The 20,263-nt window shown below is 38.0% G+C and overlaps 2 protein-coding genes across 3 annotated transcripts; both read right to left on the bottom strand.

Annotated features, from left to right (window-relative positions):
* Nucleotides 1–6,796: 6,796 nt before the first annotated feature.
* On the bottom strand, nt 6,797–13,854 carry LOC101160668 (putative monooxygenase p33MONOX). Of its 2 annotated transcripts, none has more exons than XM_011480255.4 (8): nt 13,659–13,854; nt 12,997–13,065; nt 12,702–12,886; nt 12,459–12,570; nt 11,683–11,807; nt 8,312–8,466; nt 8,039–8,220; nt 6,797–7,866 (listed from the first exon to the last, which is right to left on the bottom strand). In XM_011480255.4, exons 2-8 carry the CDS (start codon nt 13,022–13,024, stop codon nt 7,679–7,681), a joined length of 975 nt encoding a protein of 324 aa, XP_011478557.1. In that variant the 5' UTR covers nt 13,025–13,065; nt 13,659–13,854; the 3' UTR covers nt 6,797–7,678. The 2 variants fall into 2 exon arrangements, with proteins under 2 accessions (XP_011478557.1, XP_004073363.1); XM_004073315.5 differs by having other exon boundaries at nt 8,312–8,463.
* Nucleotides 13,855–16,232: 2,378 nt separating this feature from the next.
* Nucleotides 16,233–17,254, bottom strand: LOC101157707 (growth-regulated alpha protein-like). The gene is made up of 4 exons (XM_004073478.5): nt 17,076–17,254; nt 16,843–16,963; nt 16,636–16,713; nt 16,233–16,543 (listed from the first exon to the last, which is right to left on the bottom strand). Exons 1-4 carry the CDS (start codon nt 17,137–17,139, stop codon nt 16,465–16,467), a joined length of 342 nt encoding a protein of 113 aa, XP_004073526.1. The 5' UTR covers nt 17,140–17,254; the 3' UTR covers nt 16,233–16,464.
* Between the last annotated feature and the right edge of the window lie 3,009 nt (nt 17,255–20,263).

The raw sequence follows: 20,263 nt of genomic DNA, 5'->3' as shown, positions 1-20,263 counted from the left end.
ATCAAAATATAAATTGATTGCAGCTGTGTGGATTTAGTGACATCCCAGAGCAACACTGTGAAAGAAATAAAAAAGGGATACAGATGCCTGAAAGGACATTTCCTCTCTCTACAACAGTTTTTGGGAGAGTTTTTCTCTGTTGTTGTTCAAAATCATCAGTTTGACCATCAAATCTCCTTTTTTTCAAGGTAATCTTGCTGAATCCTTACAAAGATCATAGTAGCTCATGAAAAGGTGGGTTCCTTGGAATGATTTGAGCCTGGCCCTGGGATGGACTGGAGAACCATCCATGTTGTTCTCCGTTTTCCCCCTAAAGTCACAGGAATCAGCTCCTGCAGCCCCTGTGACCCCACACAGGATGCAACCGCTACACAAGATGGATTGCTGGATGGATGGATTGTTTCCAGAGAAAAACGTTGTAGACGTCCCTCACGCTTTTTATAAATCAAATCAAATAAGGTATTCCAGCTCCTGGAGCGCTAGGTGGTGGGGGGGTGAGGGAACGATACCTTGTTAAAGTGAACTGACTGGATACCAGAAACTGGTTAATAATCAACCATAGACTGAGGTTTTATGATATTCAATTCAATTCAATTCAATTTTATTTGTATAGCCCAAATTCACACCAACAGTCGTCAAATGGGCTTTGTATAGGTAATTGAAAAAGTTCAACATAAAATCAAAAGGATCATAAATACAAAGAATTCAATAGGAAAATACTAGATTGAACTAACTTTGCGGTAAAGAAAAACTCCTAAAACAAACGGATACAGGAAAAAACGAAGAAACCTCAGGGGTGCCCACATGAAGGAGTCATCCTCCCCCAGGACGGACAGGCGATATGATGTTTAATATCACTGGAATGGAGCAGCTTTCTTTATTGCTGTTACAGATTTGGCTCATTTTGCACGTGATTGTTTTTTTTCTCCATTTTAATAAGTAAAAATAATGTTTTCAAGACAAATTAAGTTTCCTTGCTCATTGAAAAAAAACAAAGAAGCCTTTCCAAAGAAATCTAAACAAAGTTTTATTTTGAAAAGGTTGTTTGTTTTATTGAAAATTTCTGTTTGCTACGTTTTACTGGTTGTGTTGAACTGTGTATCGAACTGATCATTTAATCTTTTATTGCTGTTGTTTTTTTTGATAGAGTCGTTTTTACAATGTTATAAATGTTATAAGGCAAGTCAATATTGTTGAACAATGCATAATTGTTCAATTACATATATATATATATATATAATTGTTTACTAAGCTAAACTTCTATTTGATCTTGATGATTTAAAGACCCACTTTGATCATCTTTTGATCTATTATAAAAGCGTTCCCAGTTGTCTTTTAATCATGTCTATGCCGGTTTTTTTGTGCTAAAATCAGAGAAAACTATGTTTTTCTGACATAGTTTCTGCAGAGCGGCAGGAGTTCATTAGAAGTTCGAATGAAGCTTAAGCTTAATTGTCTTCATGTAAGTCCTTCATCAGTAGAAAAATTCCACAAGAACATGTTAATAACACCAAAAACGCCATTTTCATCAGAGTGGGTCGTCTTTTGTTTAGTTTCAATTACATTTTATTAAAACACTTTCTGTAAATTTGTATTGGTGTGTGACCATGTAAAAAACCCCAGATAGGTTTCTTTCACACCATCACATCAATGCATTTTCTAAATTTTAATTGTTCTTGTACAAGAAATTTCTTTTTACATTTAAAAATAATTCAAATTTATAATCAAAATTATATTATATTTGCATTTTTTACACCAGAATATGTGAAGATATTTGAATTCTGCATTAATCTTGGTTTTTTTTCAATTAATGAGACACAATCTTTATCTGCAATAAACAAAATATCTACATAAAAAAAAAATCACATTTTTAGAAAACAAACTATTCTAATGACCCAACATGACCAAACTGATTTGTTGACTCCATAGAACAAACAGGTTTCCTTTCCTTCCAAGTTGTCCACTTTAAGTATTTTCTCAGTCTTATCATTGCTCCAGTTCCGTCTGCCTCTACTAAGTGCAAAGGTCCTGCCAAAGCTTTGATTTCATGCCAAAGAAACAATCAGAGCAATAACTACCATCCTACATAACTCTGATAGTCTGATTGGACTTTTATGAGAGAAACACTGAGGGGGGGTGTAATGCTTACGTAAACTATGGTTTATTATTTATTGAAATGACCTCAAAGTTGTGGTTTGCAAAAAAGAGAAATCAGAATTTCGGTGAAAGGTAACTCCTGGCACTGCTTATCTGAGTTTCTGTCTCTTGACTACCAAAAGTTCCTGACGAGGGAGGAGTCAGTTCTCAGAGGATCAGGTGTTGAGTTGTTAACCAGTTTAATTGATGAACAATCTCTTGAAGTGGGACTTGGACCACCGCTCCTGAGCTTCCCCTGACTGCTGATGGTTCCTTTGCCCTTGCAGCTGGAGACATTTCCTATTATCAACACCTGTATGACCAGTGTTCTTTCTTTCATTCATTTGTGGAGATGAAAATGTGAGCCTTGACTTGAGACCCCCCAAAAACAAAAAACGGAAAAAAACTAACCCTCCCATCCAGCAAAAGAGATTAACATCAGTGGTGACACAGTTATATAACAATATACACTCTTGAGATCAAAGGTTGCGTAATGACTAAGATGATTTCAAATAATGGGGAAATCGAAATTCTTGCTTTCATTCTTTTCGTGGATTCATCCATTATCTTTTGAAATGTAAACCTTTATTCTCTGAGCTAGAGTTTGGTGGTGGGTGAAGTCATCCAAATGAACCACCAAATGATGTCTACACCGCACAAATGTTCCACCAAAACAAGATCGTGTTGACCAATGTGGATTGGTTAGATTAGAAAAACATGATGCACTTTGATCAGTTGCACAATCTTTAATTGATCCCCAATGGAAGCAAATCCGAGAAACAAACTGGGTTTGGCCCGCGCAGACGCACGTTTAAACTGTGTTTTTGTGTGTTTGCTTTTCTTAAGGGTCAGACATCAGCAGCTCTCCAGGCGTGTGGAGTCTTGGAAAGAGTATGTCCGTGGATCGGATGTGGCTTTAGAGGACTGCTCACATACCGTTGTGAGGGATTCTCCTCAAACACATCTGCTTTGTGTTAGGGCGACCACAAGGGGGGGAGGCAGCCAGCACAGGGAAGTTTGGGACACCAGTGGGTTGTTGGTCTGAGGCTGGATAACTGTCTGAAACAGATGATATTCTTAGGTTCTTTGAAAACTGATCCCCCCCTTTTCCCTTAGACCGTGCCAAAGATCAGTGCACTTGAAGACCTTTGACCTTGAAGCACAACTTTTACCAAAAAACTGAAAAATCTCCTCTTTTGGTTTGCGTTACTTTACAACTCAGTCAATCAGTTTTTGTGGACATTATCACTGGGGTTTGGCCCTCCTTCCGTCCTAAAACCTTCATCAAGGTTTACAGGAATTGTTTCAGCGTAACTCTGGACTTTGACTGCGTCGTTGCTTTATCTCGATTGTTTTATATTTTTTAAGTCAGTGTTATAAACTCTTATGGCTTGACCCGAATTCTATCCAGCTCAGACTGTTTTAGTTAACTTAAATTAATTTTGACATTCTTGTGGAGAACTCAAAGATTTCCAGACCCAGTGGACTGTAGAATAAGGACTAATCATCACACATCCGCCACCATGCCGGACTGTGTTTCTGGTCAATTTAGCATTTAAACCATAGCATGGAGTTTTAGGTTTTAAATTGTTTGTGTTTTGGAAGCTCTTGGATTTGCAGCAACCCTCCTTTTGAAAAAGCTCACTATGCTGTTTTATTCCAGATTCACGTACTTTCGGTTCAACACTGTCCCAGATGTCTCAGAACCAGTACCAGATGTGGTCTTAGTGCTCATGAGTCAAACGCAGCATTTACCCCCTTCAAGCCCGCCCCATGACTTCTCTGCGTGCATCATCATTAATAATTTCAGAGATAAGCCTGCATGGCCTGAGAGCTAAAAATGAAGGGTATTATCCTAATAAATACTGATGGTCTGATGGGGCTTTTAGACTTATCTTATCACTTTGTTGAAGGAAGTCCATCCTGGTTGCCTTCAGACACAAAGATCAAGAAACTTCCATGGACTGGATAATGACAAGAAACATTAAAAAAAATCCATATCTGCAGCAAAAAAACTGTGTTGGGGTCAGGCAGGCCGCCCCACGGGGCGCTCCTGGTGTGACCCTGACATAAAGTGATTCTCCAACTCCTTCAAAGACTCAATAAAATTCTTCCTTAAACTATTGAAAATGATTAACAGTTTTTTGCAGACACCTTATCACCAGCATACCTGAGAGTGATTCTGGGGAGTAAACTCATCCAGGAACAATAGGGCTGCTTCCAGTTAAAGAGTTGGCAGTTTGACGAATCTGCATGGTGTCATTTTAGGACCATGAGGAATAAAAGTTTAAAAGAATCCGGCCGGACGGGTTCATAAAAACAAAAATGACTGAGATAGAAGGTTTGACACAGACTTTGGGGTTTTTGGTTTGGCTCTGGTCCCTTTGGCTGGGTGGTGCTTTAGATTGCGAAAAGAAAAAGAAAAAAGAAATGTGAGTAAGCTGAGATGATTTTTGTGGATTCACAGTAGAGCGGGGGCAGGAGACGCACGATGTCGTCACATCCAGTCTGCAGAGAGAAGCATGGGTGGAACGCCCAGACTGCTCAGGAACTCCACCCTTAGCTCTCTAATTTTCCCTTGGTGTGCCCTACCCTCCCAGCCAGACTTACTCAGCCACAGTCTAGTTGGTGTTGCTGTGCTGCTGTTTTCTGCAGCAGAACAGTCTTATCAATGCAAAGCTGAAACTGAGTATACTGTGAATAAATGAACCACAACTTAAAGGTTTTTTTCTGTCAGTTTACCAGATTTCTTTGCTTGTTTCAATTTGACTCTTTTATTTCCAGCATTAATCCTTTTCCTCAATTTTGTGTTCATTTTTCTTCTCCTTGTCCTGAATCCCCCCTTTAACTTCTTTTTTAGAACATGCCTGAAAATGAAGAGTGAAGCGAACATTAATCATTTTAATAGTGTTACCTACATTTGGGATGCTCCTTGACATAAAAATATAATTAATGAAAATGATGTTAAATACAGAGACTTTTTTTCATTAAAAAACAAGATTCAGATAACTTAAAGATTTAATCATGTATAGTCTGATACGAAATTCTTCTGTTACTTCTTTCATAAACACTCACTGGTCACTTATGCAGGCACACCTGTCCAACTGCTCATTAATCCAAATATCTAATCAGCCAATCACATGGCAGCAACTCATTTAGGATCAAGATGATCTGCTGCAGCTCCAGCCGAGCATCAGAATGGGGAAGAAAGGTGATTGAAGTGACTTTGACCTCGTGTCGTGATTGTTAGTGCCAGACGGGCTGGTCTGAGTATTTCAGAAACTGAAAGATGATCCACAGCAGCAGAAGACCCCACCGGGTGCCGCATCAGTCAGCTAAGAACAGGAAACTGAGGCTACAATTCCCACAGGATCACCACAATTGGACATTAGAGGATTGGAAAAACCTTGTCTGGTCTGATGACTGACTGGTGGTGGTATAATAGTGTGGGGGAATTTCTTCTTTACACACTTGGGCCCCTTAATACCAATTGAGAATGGTTCCAACACCACAGCCTACCAGAGTATTGTTTCTGACCATGTCCTTCCCTTTCTGATCACAGTGTACCATCTTCTGATGGCTGCTTCGAGTAGGAAATACGCCATGTCATAAAGCTGGAATCATGTCAGACTGGTTTCTTGAACATGACAATGAGTTCACTGGACTCAAATGTTCTCCACAGTCACCAGATCTCAACCCATTAGAGAACCTTTGGGATGTGGTGGAACGGGAGATTGGCATCATGGATGTGCAGCCAACAAATCTAACTGTGTGATGCTGTCAAGTCTATTTGGACCAAACTCTCTGAATGTTTCCGGTACCTTGTTGAATCTACCACAAAGGATTACGGCAGTTCTGAAGACAAAAGGGGGTCCAACTCGTGTACATAAAGTGTACATAATAAAGTGGCGGGTGAGTGTAAAGAGGACACTGGCCATCAAACAGGACGCTGCCTTCCCATTAGTGAGTCCCGCTGGTTAGATATGAAATTACCTGAAACAAACACGTTTCCTTATCCTCCTGATTACCAGCAGTGCAAATTTGTCCTCTGTGGACGACTTTTTCTAAACCTTAATGTCTCCTAACCATTGCATACTATTTTACTATTAACATGAAGCATTTGGGGCTTTTGAATGACACCAAATCTGAAGGAGTAAAGCTCTGGGAATTGTAGTTATGATTTTCTGATAGTCAGAAGGATATAACTAAATAATTTTAATAAAGCATTTTAAACCGCAAACGTTATGACTGCATCTTTGAAAAAAAGTGATAGATGTGACATCTCAAATTCTTTAAAATTCTGAAAATGGATCTATTGTAGATGTTAAACATATTAATCTAATCTGATAGATGAAGTCTAAAAGGTATAGTCCAATATATTACTGTTAGAATTTGTAGACTTGTGTGCAGCAGCAGTGAGGATGAATGCAAACATGTACTGGATAAACAGTGCCATCTTCTGGTCATGTTGGGAATTACTTTTTTCAAACTTTGCTGTGACAACTACTACTAGATTTTGTTAATGGAATGACAAAAATCAACTATTTTACATGCCTCTTCAATAACTATTGTAAAATATGATTTAAAAAATATGTATTTAAAAGATTAAATACATTTCTCTTTGCATTATGCAACAAATATTAAAAAACAACAAAACAAATTGTAGTTGTTGACAGATTTATTTAAGATGAAAAAACTGGGGAAAGTCCCTTGTGCAATAATTTAATGAAAATCATTTTTCACCAGAGAAAAAGCATAGTTCAGTCCTTGGATCCCTCAATAACAATAAAACAATATCTATAAAGAAAAAGGAAAATACGCTCTCTGATTCTGTCACAGCTGAACCAACACTGTAATGCTCTGGAATAGTAAACATAAACTGTTTAACCTGCTATTTGGAACACAAAGCTCATTAGAAAGTAGACAAATATGAAAACAGCTAATGCAACGCTTTTAAAAAATATATGTCAGGAAGTCAGGCCTTGCTAACAAGAATAATTAAGGATGTTCTTTCACATTATCAAAACATGAGCAAAACTTTCGATGGCGTAAAAGAAAAAACCCAAACACTTCACCCTGCGAGACCAGGCACAAAATCAGTCACACACTACGCTGCATGCTGACTGAAAAGCACAAGTCAACAGTAAATGAGTTAGCTTATATGAAATGGTAAAACTCAGAAAATGAATGGCACTGTGAAATATGTGGTCAGCTTTAGTTTTCCAGCCACTGACGACGTATTTCACGTCACGTACTGTGACGAAGGAGAGAAATGTTCATCAGTGAAGTGAACAGAAAATACTGGTAATTCCTCTTCAAAAGGGACAAACAGATTTTTTTTTTTTTTTTTTACTTTTCTTTTGGACCAATGACCAAGTGGCATCGTTGAGGCCGACTAACACCGAGGATGGTTCCCTCTCAGTCATAGGGAGTTCTTAGGAAGGTAGATGAAGCCCAAGACAACAGAACTGGAAATGATTAACCCCATGGATGGAATGAGCTGAACTCTAGATGGAAGAATATCTGGGCTCTTGGTCGCACTTTAAAAGCCTGATGGTGTTAAAACATTCATGTCCCGAGGCTTGAGCTTGTGCGGCCGCTGGGGGACTCGCTTATCAGAGCCTGGTATTTCAGGCTTGGGGGGTTCGTCGACCTTGAGAGTGATTTGGCTGTTGGTGCCGTCCATGGTGGAGGACTTCTGAAGGCCAAAGTACGACTGCAGTGAGAAGCCTGCAAGAGAGGAGGGTGACAGGCGAGTTTTTACCCAAAACCAGATGATTAATATTAAAAAATAAACATCTGCTTCAACTTTAAACAGTATTTTAACTGCTAAAAGGACTCCGTTTGAAAGATTAACCAGATTGTTTAAAAAGAGGTCTTATGCTATACGCTAGTCCCTCACCTGTGCTGGTTTCGGAGCCCGGATCAGTGGGGGACTTGTGCACCACCGACCGAGTTCCGAAAAAGCTCCACTTGTCTAAGCCTCCACCTCCTCCCTCGTTTCCCCCCATGTCTGTGTTCGGATGGCGTCTGTCAGGCTCTGGAAGAGCGAGAAAAGGCGCCGAACTGAGGTGGAACCAGTTCCTGCATCAACATTCAGAAGAGAATATAAACAATGTTTAAAAAAAAATACATTCATAGATATTGATCAAGTATTTTAAATTATTTTGCTGACCTTCGATGAACAACTGGCGATGAGAGGGGACTGACAGTGGGGGTGACACTGGGGGTAACAGAAGGGGTGACTGGAGGGGTGCCCCTCGCAGTGGATTGTGCTGATGTTGTAAGCCTGTCCTCCTTGAAGTCCCCACTTGGCATTCTCAACTTCTGCTTAGAGAAAAAGACACAAAAATATATGTAAACAACATAATAAAACACTTGCACAAAAAAATTCCATTAAATTTAGGAGTACTTCAAAAAAGAAAGTCAGAAAATGTGTTTTTTGTGTGTGTTAACAATAGCCCTAAAATATTTGTTGGTCCCTGATATAAAAGACTGTTCTGCAGACTATAAACGAAGACAGCACATTGCATCACAGGCCATCTGTGCTTTTAGGCTGTTCCTGCGTCATGGGGAGAAAAAAGCTGAACAATAGAGATTTAACCAGGACTAAACAGGAAACAATCTCTAAAAGAAAAACACAAAGAAAACCCTAAAAAAAAACAACAACAACCTAGAAACAAAATAAAGCCAGCCTAGCATTCTAGTTTAGGATACTAACCGCTTCTGGAGAGGGATTTTTAAAGTTTAGTTTCCATGTCATGCAGCTATGTTCCCATCCATATATTGAACCAAATGCATTCCATAATAATACAGGACATTCTGCTCTCGACTCAGTCCAGTGTGCATCATGCAAATGATCACACAAAGTGCCTTTATTGGCTTTTATTATGTAGGTTAGAAAACTGTTAAGAATCCATTGTTGCAGCTGGATCTCAGCCAGAACACACACAAAAACAATTATGAAATCTTTGGACACTTTGTAAGTTTCTCCAAATGTTTTTTCTCAAGCTGCAGATCAGAAATCTACACAAACAAACATAGATGAAGCTTAAGAAACCATAAACCGTCTGAGATCTTTGTGTGTATTTAAAAATGTGCTTTAAAGGACAAAAAAGAGGAAGAAAGTGTGGAACCACTTAGAAAAACATTTGACAAAGTGACCAAACAAAAGCACATGACCAGATAAGCCAGATAACCACACTAAATAAAGAGCATAATAATAATAAATAAAAAGTTTACATCGTACATAGTTTGTATTCAATCCTATAAAACACACACACAAGTAATACATATTTTGATGGAATATTTTCCAGCGTTCGAACTAGGCGGTTATCCTGTTGTCCGAGACAACTAGATTTCACGGAGGACAACCAAAAATGAACCTGATGGTTGTCCGTGTAACAACCTGGTCTTTTATTCAACATTTTGGTATTTTCTACTTTTTATTTTTGGGAAACCGACATCCGACTTTTTAAGATAAAACTGATTGTACACGAACGATGTCACGTGACTTCCGAACGAACCGAGTACGCCCGAAGACATCACAAAAGGACAACATTGCACCTGCATGTCTTGTTTAAAAGATCAGGGATATTAGTCTTTACTGCTACTGAAGCGGACAATGTAAACATGGCATCATTTACACATGTGTTTATTTGAAATAGATGTTATATCATATTATAACTTTTCATCACATATAAATATTACTTTATATTTGGAATGCAGTACTAGTCCCAGTCCATTCACAGGTTCTAAATTTTAAAAATACCCATTAGTTTACAGTGTTGGTTAATGTAATCAATTTTCTGATATATTATAGGGTAAGATAAAGTATATTCACTTGACCATAACAGTATTTGATTTACATGGAAATGTAAATTGTGTAACCAGATGATTTAGTCAAATGTTTGTTTTTAATATTTAAAGAGTTTTTTAAATGTCCATCATAAGAGGCAGTTGATATTAGATGTATAGAAGAAATAAAGAAAGATGCAAGTACTGACATCTGAATAGGTTTCATTGCTGTTGAATATTGGTATCGAAGGACAACCAAATATTACTTGCCAGGTTGCCCCCCCCCCCCCTCTTATTTCTAACGCTGTTTTCTCCTCAAAACTAATTGAATAAACCAATCTAAACAAAACAAAAATAAAAAAAGGATCGCTTAAGGGAAAGAACATAAAATTCCAACCATTCTAGGAATGACACGTTTTCTAGAACAAAGAGTCTATGTCCGTCTCCTGACCTAATGACATTTAGCGTTGGGTTTACCAAGCCAATAACAGCAGTGTCATTGAGTTCAGGCAGTAAGTAAGTAGCACGACTTTGAGCCAAACTTGTGTGGCAACAAACGGCCTTTCACCTGAATATAAACACACTTCCTATACATCCTTATCTATAGCTTTTCGCCTCAACACTTCGTGCAGCTAAGCGACATATTATGCGGCTACAGTAACTACGAAGCCATTGACCTCCACGTAAATATCATTCACTTGTAACGACTCAATCATTTTTAATTTTCCAGTAACGACATTTAACAGAGCTTGAATAAAGAAAACACATCATATTATAAGCAGTTTGTGTTCGAAAAACATCTCCAAAGCTGTTAGCTAGCTAGGCTAGGTTGCTAACGACCTCGACCGTAGTACAGCCAACAAACAACCATTTTTTTATCCATACCTTTTTATGAAAAGCTTTCTTTGACGCCTCAGTTGGATGGATTCTTTCATTTTGTCCATATTTCGTTTTTTTTATAGACAATTCTTTTTCCTTTCGGATAAACCTCAAACCGTGTAGAGGGCAGAAGGCCTTTACAGTGGGGACCACGCTGATTGGTCCGTTTGAGAAAACAGGGAGGGGCTGTTCTTGTAAGGGCGTTGCTTGGCAACAGTGCTGATAAAGCTAGAAAGTACATAGCTCATTACATAATGTGTTTACCAAGAAGCTTCTCAAGTGATACAATGCTAAATGCGGTTTACGCGCTTAAAAAGTGTAAATAAATAAAGTTTCAACAAATGTTGTTTTATATAAAACATAATTTGTTGAGCTTTAACTGGAAGTAGTCATTTGGATTGAGGATCTGTGGCAATATTTCTTTCTGACAGTGTAGGACGTTACTTATGGGTGACATTTCTTTGTCTAATAAACACATATTGTCTGAATTCCTTTACTGCTCACTACTAAGTGAACTATACAGTGCCTTTGTCATTTTGCCTGAATCTACAGTGCCCTAGAAATTTCACAGAAATCCCGGGAAAAAAAATAGACCACAATGCATTGCGTTAAAACACATTTTCATTTAAAAAACGTGTTTTTTTGTTTTTTGTTTTTATAAACCATCCAAGTTTCATCTGCAGAATAAAGTGCATGTATAAATAGTCTTTGTAAAATGGTTGTTTTTATCAGGTTTTTACTTCAGGAAATCTGTGATGTCATACTTGCCTTGGTGAACATCAAAACAGCAGAGAACAATCCAGGCACAAAACAGTTTTTTGAGCAGTCGTCTTTTGGGTTACCGAGTTCTTTATTTTTCCCTATACTCACAGAAACTGCATCTGCTCGTCGATGGAAATGGGTCTCTTCAGCAGAGAGGCCCTTGTGTGGTGAATAAGCGTCGTCTGTTAGGCCTGCCTTGTGCTCAAACATATCTAGATTCTCCTGGGTTTGCTCTAAAGGGAACACAAGCACAACAACTTTTGAGCTCTCCTGCAGATGGTTGGCCCTAGGGGGAATGATCCCACATCATCACTTCGGGCTGGGCCCAACCAGGGCTTGTGGTAAAAGCCCCAGCCACCAGGTGCAGTGGGGTCAACCCAAGAGATCTACATTGTCATTACGCATGAAGGAATTCTGGACTGCTCTTTGTCTAGTGTGTTACTTAGGGCCTGTCTGCCTGTAGGGAGACCCTACCAGGCGCGTTGTCCCAGACAACTAACTTAGCTCCTAGGACCCCCTAAGCTGTCAAACCTCTCCACCATATTAAGGTGGCGAAAGTGAAAACTGTCCAGCAGATAACAGATACTGGCAAAAGCTATGTACAAAAAGTTGGAAAATATCTGGTCCGTAAACACAGTTTAGTGCGGAGGTGGTGGTGCTTATCTAAGCGCGATAATCCAAGGTCTAGTTGATTTGCTTTCCCGTGTTTTTTCTCTCTTCTTGATTAGAACCCATTCTGAAAAATACAATTTCAAGAAAGCAGCTGTTCTAAACTGTTAGTGGTTTGGTGTTATGTCAACCTCTCTTTGCAAAAATGCACCATAATTCTGCAACAAAAAACATAAACATGATTAATCCATGATGCTTTCATTTGGTTAACTTACTGGTCATAAGTGAGCTCATGAAAGAGGTGGCTTTGGCTTTCACGACTGGCACTGGTGACTTTGGCGGTGCAAATCCCTCAAACATCAACGCCTTCTTGTCTTTCTGACCTTCCTAGTCACACAGGTTTGCAGCAATAGCATCATGTTACAAAGTTACATAATCAAAGCTACTTTGCAGTGAATTGCAAGGTCATGTACAGTACCAACAATAGGGGTTAAAAAAACAAACAGACTGAGACCCACCTCTTCTCTGCCTCTGAACCTGTGCTGTGGGATGATGGGGTCTTTCCATTGGGTGTTTACATTGATGTCAGGAGGGGGTGAATGCATGGGAATGTCCATGTGCTCGTCATACCGGATACTGTGTCGGAGACCGATGGCTGGTGATAAGGGCGTGCAAAAACCAGAGGGCATGCCTGATTCAATGGCTGAGTAAAGAGAAAAAGGTGACGATTAGCTTTTTTTTTTGCTGAAAAAACACAAGAAATACTCCATTCTAGGGAGACTATTAGTTTTTACATTTGATTTTCAGCCTCACCTGGAAAATCTCCCGGCCCTGGGTCCATTTTGACAGAAATCAGGAGGTGGCGATCAGCCGGATTTAAATCTACATCACACCACAAGATCCAGATTTAAATCATTATTCAGGTTAAACCAAACACGAAAGAAAAAATCGGCTGCTTAGGCTCACAAAACCTTAAAGAATAGACCCTTCAGACTTGTGTTTTCAACGGCAAACTCCTTCATCTTTCCTGTTCCGCCTTAAATAGAACACGAGTATCTGGTTACTGTCGTAAATATGACAGCTTGCATATCAGCCTCTGCCCACTGCAGAGCCCATCTAAAAGGGCTATTTGTATTTATTTTTCCTGAAGGCAACATCTGAGAATCTGTGTTTGTTTTTTTGACACTTCTTTTCTGAGTAAAACTCAAAGATGTGTAATGAGGACAGCAGTGATTCATATTCAGTAAAAAACCAACACTGTTCAATCAAATAGATTGATTTAGTCTAAATTCATGTTTTAGATTTAGTTTGCAACTGCCCCCTTTGCTACAACAACAAATGAAGTGTAATAGTGATCTTTAAACGTTTTCATCTTTGGATTTGACATCAGACATTCCTAGCTTCAGTCTGGTCAGCTGCTGTGGTGTTCACGAGCAGGAAAACAGCCTTTTTTAAAGCTGAGCAGAAACACTAACCTGCCGATGCTTTCCTTTTCCTCTCCCGGCTGGATCCCTTCACAGATTCAAGGATGAGTTTACTGCTGGGGCGACGATCTGGCAGACAAAAAAGAGACAGCAGCGTGTTTGCTCACAGCTGAGACTTCATCCATGACTTTTGGTGACGCAATAGTAGCCGGAGCGCGGCTGGGGCCATGAACGCAGCACTGGGACCGCCCCACAGGAACCTTAAACTCTAAAGTGTAAATGGCTGCATGTGTTTGTGTGTTCTGGCTGAGGAGGAGGAGGAACAGGAGGGGATGACTGTTCCCAATGTGCAACCTTAGAACTGTACACTTAGACCTAAATGTAATGATAAAGCACACAACACAGTCCCATTTGATTCAATCTTTTCTTTTAGGCATCATTCTGTACTTTATAAATTGTGCATTTCCACATTTATGAACATTTATACATACATTTTTTATATATTTATAAATGATTAATTTGTACATAATTCTGCTGATGTTGTTTAAAACATTTCTTTAAAAGTTTACATTTGCTTAATTTAGTCAATCAATTGTAGTCTTGTTTATAGCAATATGTTTTTAGGTAAATGGCACTTATGCCAACGTTTCCTAGTATGTCTGTGGGCGTAGAAGATCTCAGCCTATAGGACGCCATGGCTGTTGGCCCACTCTTATGTAAGTGCAGAGTCAGAAAACCTGGAATTGGTTGATAATTAACCGGTAAAGTTCGATATTTCTAAACTGACTTCATGTCATCCATGCTCTGTAGATGTCGAAACATCTGATATTTTTTAAGGAATGTACTGGAATGTTTATGTTGTAGCTAAACATTCTTCTGAAATGTGTTAGATTTACATTAAACATGTTCTAAAGGTCAGATCCTTGTGTGATCGACTTTTGAGTATGAATTTGTTAAAGTTTTTCTCCCCCGTCACCCTGAAATGACGTCATTTTGATCTGGTACATTTCTTCCAAAAGAAGAAAACCGAGCGGTGTTAGGCCAAGTAGTCCACCAGGGAGCGACATAACACAGTAGACCTGGTTGTCGTTTGAGAATGAAACTGGTCAACAGAAAAAACAATTTGTTCTTACTGTTCTCTACGGAACCCAGGACATCATATTTAACCCTTGTGCTATCCCAGTTGGGTCATCTAGACCCCACATATTCATGCGCTAAACATTTTTTCTTCAATGATTTGTGATCTTCACTGGTGTCCATGGATTACAGGAAATCCTCTTCACCTTTATCCACCTTTGTCATAGGGATAACACGTCAATGTGAGGGTGGGGTCATAGGGCACAAGGGATATATATCTTCCTTACTCAACATATTGGAGCTGGAGTGTTTGCAGCTGGATTTACAGTAAAACTTAAAATGAGAGCAATAGTCTCATAGAACCGAGCCAAAGGTCTTTGTCTTCAGAAACCACTTAAGCTTAATTTAAACATTAAAGCAATTATTAATCAATTATTATTATATATATATTTTTATATATATATGCGCTAAACATTCATATATATATATATATATATATATATATATATATATATATATATATATATATATATATATATATATATATATATATATATATATATATATATGTACATATATATATATATATATATATACATATATAAACAATTAATTATTACCTCAATCTAATAAGCAGTCAAATTAAAATTTCGTGGCCACAAGTTAATATTTTGTGTGCACTAATTGGTATTTTGACACTACAAATCAGTATTTATGCCAAAAATAATAAGCACTGAAGATAATAAAATTCTTATATATGTGCTCCACAAAATACATATTTGTCCGTTGAACCTTTTTTCTTCAATGATTTGTGATCTTCACTGGTGTCCATGGATTACATGAAATCTTTCCACCTTTATCTACATTTGTCATGGTAGGGAGAACATGTCAATGTAAGGGTGGGGTCATCTAAGATAGCACAAGGGTTAATTGTCCAGGGCTCCGTAGTTCTCTCTTTTGCAGCGTTAATGTTCTGCCTCGGTCTGATTATGTTTAACGGTAAATGTGCGTAAATATGCATAAATGGCAGGGATCACAAAGCAGGAATAGTTTGGCTGAGGGCGGCAAAATGGATGATCTCTGTAGTCCAAGCATATTTACTCTTTTCCTATTCTGCATTCTGGTGAACTTTCCACCACCAAGCCAGCTAGAAGACAGAGGCCGGTTGCGATTGTTGGACATCACCCAAAATCGTTGTCAGAATAAAGGTAAAGCAAGAGGATCAATTACATTATAATAGTGACAGGCATTCAAACACCAGTTCCACTTTTAGGACTTGATTTTGATTATTGAGCTTCTCTGGTTTAGTCTGTTTGCCAATCTCTCTTTCTACCTACTTACTAACCTGCTCACCAACCCGTTTTCAGGTTTACTTGACCATAATTTTAGCCTAAAGCAGTATAGTATGACCTCTTTCAGAGACCTCGTCCCAACAATGGAAACTCTGGACAGTATAAAGCCCCCGCATCTTCGCTCCACAGGATACTACAGTTGTTTTGAACACAAACTGTGTTGAAATAGTAAAAAAAAACACTGAACAGCTCTGGATTTCTTTTTTCATTTTTATTACAAAAAGTGATGTATCCAAAAATACAGAGAACAACAAAACAGCCCGAAAACACATTTAGCTCTGATGAAAGTATTACAAGACATCATTACCATAAATACACGATAAATAATTTAACATTTTAACATCTGCATTCACAGAAAGTGCTTTTGTTTTTTTGGGATCAGTGGTCACAAAAAGTCCTAGTTTGGTGAAAAGAGTGGAGAAATAGATTCAGTTGGAAGTTGTCAGGGTGCTGCCGGGAGTGGAAGAGGAGTTTGTGGGCTTGGCTTTGACATTATTCTGCTTCTTCCTACAGGTGACGAAATAAAAAATAAAAAAGAACAACTATTAGACATTGTGAAGGGATTATTCTGGGAAAAGATTCCCTCCCATGATACTTACATGAAGGCAGCCATGGCCCTCTTCATAATTTTCAGCTCCGGGTCCAGGCAAACGCGAAGGCCGTTTTTGTAGGTCACTCTGTTGAAAAAAATGGAAAGAACTTAGCTTCTGAAACATTAACAAAATAATTTAGAGATTCCCAAAACTTCAAAAGCAGCATTCCCTTTTTAAAATAAATTCTTGATATTTCCTGCTTTCATTACTTACACAATCTCAACTTTTCTGCAGAAAGCAGTTGCCTGGTAGATCTGGATGTCTTTTATTTCATTCTTTCCCATGATGCCCTTCCTGACACGCTGACAAAGGCACTGCTGTCCAGCCTCGTTGACTAAAAGGAAGCCAAAAGAGAAGAAAAAGAATGAATTTTCGGACACAAATTTATTGTTTTTAGGAATCTGTTCTTCTGAAAAAATACAAAAATAAAAGTGTCAAGAACTTACACTGAGCTTGTGTGAAGCACGCAATGGCGGCCAGGAGGAGAAGTGCTGGAATCATGCCAGACATTGTTGGTTTCTCCTCTCAGTTGAGATGACAGAAGAAGTCTTGAGGCAGTAAAGCAGACAATCTGAGCTGGAGGTCAGATGTTTGTCAGGAGCGCTGTGAGGTCTAGAGGCTTTGGGGTCGCCTTAAATACCTTCCTCCAAGGCTGAAACCCCCATCTTTCCTGTGTCAAAGGGGATTTTCGTTCAGACTGGAAAGTGGAAGTAAAAAACCACCAGAGAAAAAAAAAAAAGCACTTCAATCCCACTCTCCCTCTGGTACCAGTTTCTCAAAAGATAACTGTAGTAATGTTTAAACAAACAAAACTGTGCGTACAATTAACATATAAGAACAAAAAGTGACATTTTTCAGATGGAAATTAACTTATTGAAGCTTGTACGTTCATATGAATAAAAATGATGCCTAAATTGTGATTTTACAAGTAATTTCATGGTTTGTCTTGAATTTTTATGGATATAAAAAAAAATTATTTCATATTTAATGTTTTGATTTTATCTAGGTCACACACAGGAAGTGTGGTTTTGTCAGCATGTTCGGCGGCACATTGAAATCCCATAACGATCTTTAAAGAATTAGACTTATTTTGCCAAATAAATTGTATAAATGAACAAAACAATAAAAACGTTATTTAAATAAATAATTTTGTTGATATATTTAATGTTTTTGATTCACATCACTATCTCTTTATTTCATAGTCATAAAAAGTTAAATGAGAAAGAGTTCAAAGGATTTAGCTCTTATTAAATATTATTTATAAACAGACTGTAATGTTTTAGAAATTTACGAGTGCATTTTGTTAAGCTGAACGTGTGGGATGATGAACTTTGCAATGCAGGTGTCTCGTGCATGGAGCCTGCACTGGTGGTTAACACCTCTAACAATTTGGGGTAACAATTGAAATGTGCAAGTTCTCCGAAACAAAAAAAAAAAAAGCCAGCTTTAGTTTCCTTCCATTGTACATGCTCAACGGGTAGCCTTTTTTTTCCACTGCAGTTGCTTTTGTGGCAGTTCATGATCCATTTCCTTAAAAGAAATGTTATGGTCATCAGACCCCATTAATCTCCCACCATCTGCCATCGGGCCACGTGTGTAGTATTTCGGAAAACCCATTGATTTCAGTTGAAGGAAGAGCTGCTACAAGTTTCACTTTTTATATCCTCTTTCCTTTTTGTGGACAAGAATGAAAAGTCACAGTTTTTTATTTCCTTCTGTTTTTGGCATCATGTTCTCTTTTTTTTGTGTTTAGACCACAAAAGTGATTTTACAAAGTTGATCTCTTCTGCTTTTAGATTTACATGATATTTTTATGATTACTACTGTTCTGTTATGCTGACATTACGGTTTTACTTGTTATTATTGTTTCTTTTTCTCATTTATATTTTCTTTTTACAATGTTAATAAATTCTGTAATTTTGTTGTTAATTTTACAGTTTTTGGCGAGACAAAAGTACCACATGTCCATGGACGACACATGAAAAATATCCTTTTGGCTAACTGGTACATCAGCAGAGAGGCTTTTCAATGCACTGATAGGATCATGACAACTATGCAAAAATATTAAATGTAATAACATAATAGGGTTAATAGATTGTATAAATTCACTTATTTTTTACTCCATTTCAAGCAATAAATTAAACTCTACTGGTCTGTAGTTAATATTCGTAACATGCTGCAAAGTGTTCAAAGCGTATATAGTGAAATACTTTGCAGGGATTGTGTAGAGAAGTGAGTTTTCTGTTAAGAGACAGTATAGGTAGAATGGCGTGCTAACAAGAAGGTGTTCTGGTTAAGGTCCCAAAGAAGCTCCTCCTCATCCTCTTTGTGTTTAACATTAGCTCTGATGAAGCACTGCATGCTGTATTGATTTTTTAGTTTATATTCCTGCGATCCAACAAGATCAACTTGTCTGAGGAAAGTTGTTAATCAAATAGCTCTGTACCATTAAAAATCTGTTTCAAAATCAGAAAACTCATTAATTAATATTGGAAGATACCATTTGGATTGAGGTAGGTTTATTTGAGTATAATGTAAAATGAAAGATTTCATTTGGCACAGAGTTAACTGTGCTATCACTCGCTGTGGTTTTCCCTCCTCTTTGAAAGGATGTAGGTTCAAGTCTTTGAGATAAGCATCTCAAATGAACCAAAAATCAAAACCATTGAAAACTACAGATTGTGTTTGTCAAATACTGAATCTAAAGACTGGGATATGTTTTTTTGAAGTATGCAGTTTTTTTCTAAAGTAAAAAAATAAAAAATAAAATAAAAATCTTGACAGCAGATCTGAAAGAAGAAATGTGAGGAAACGGGCAGATTAGAATGCCAGGAGAAGGGGGGGGGGGTGTTTCACCTGAACAAATACAGAACAATAAGGTGATCAAGCAATCAGCAAGCGTGACCGCGCAGAAACTAATCCATCTCACAAGCTCTCATAGACTCATTATAAGAAACACTTGACTTTATGAAAAATCCTTTTATTTCCTTCTTTTATTTTCTACTTTTGAGGACATGGAGCTATCACATCAGTTTCAGTTCCATTTTTATGTTGCAGTTTCTCTTCTGCCGGCGTTTTACGACAGTGTGAAAAAAACAAAAAGGAAGATAAAATCTTTAAACCTCAGGTTTTTGGAAGTTTTAATGTTGTTTTGTCTGCGACCAGACAGACTTTTTTTCTTGCCATTCAAGCCTGTACCTTAACATATCAGCATTTTTTTTTCTTTTCTTTAATATAAACACAAACCCTTCAACATGTGATGTAGGCCTCGAGGTACAGATTACATCAGCTTGCAGACTCCCTTTCAGACTTTGACTCTGCAAACTTGTGCAGTTGCACTTCTCATTTCACTATAAACAAGTTTTCATGCTTCAATGAAACCGAGAGGGAAAAGAACTTTAAGAAGAAGGCCTAAGACACCAGACTGAACAGCAGAAAAATGATGTGTAAGAGCTCTCAAGACCTATTCAATGCAGCAAAGATTCGCACATTTTTAGATTCATTTTCATAATTAGCTTTGTGTTTTAGTCAGACTCTTTGTTTTACCTCCAAGCACTGAAACACCAGGTTTCAGATTAGTCATCCACAGCTGCTTCTGTTGTTTTCCATTAGTGGGTTTAAGAATTGGGTTTTC

This window comes from Oryzias latipes, chromosome 10 (genome assembly GCF_053564925.1).
Source record: "Oryzias latipes strain Hd-rR chromosome 10, Olatipes_Hd-rR_3.1".
Classification (NCBI taxonomy): Eukaryota; Metazoa; Chordata; class Actinopteri; order Beloniformes; family Adrianichthyidae; genus Oryzias; species Oryzias latipes.
This window is presented reverse-complemented; position numbering and strand designations above follow the sequence as displayed.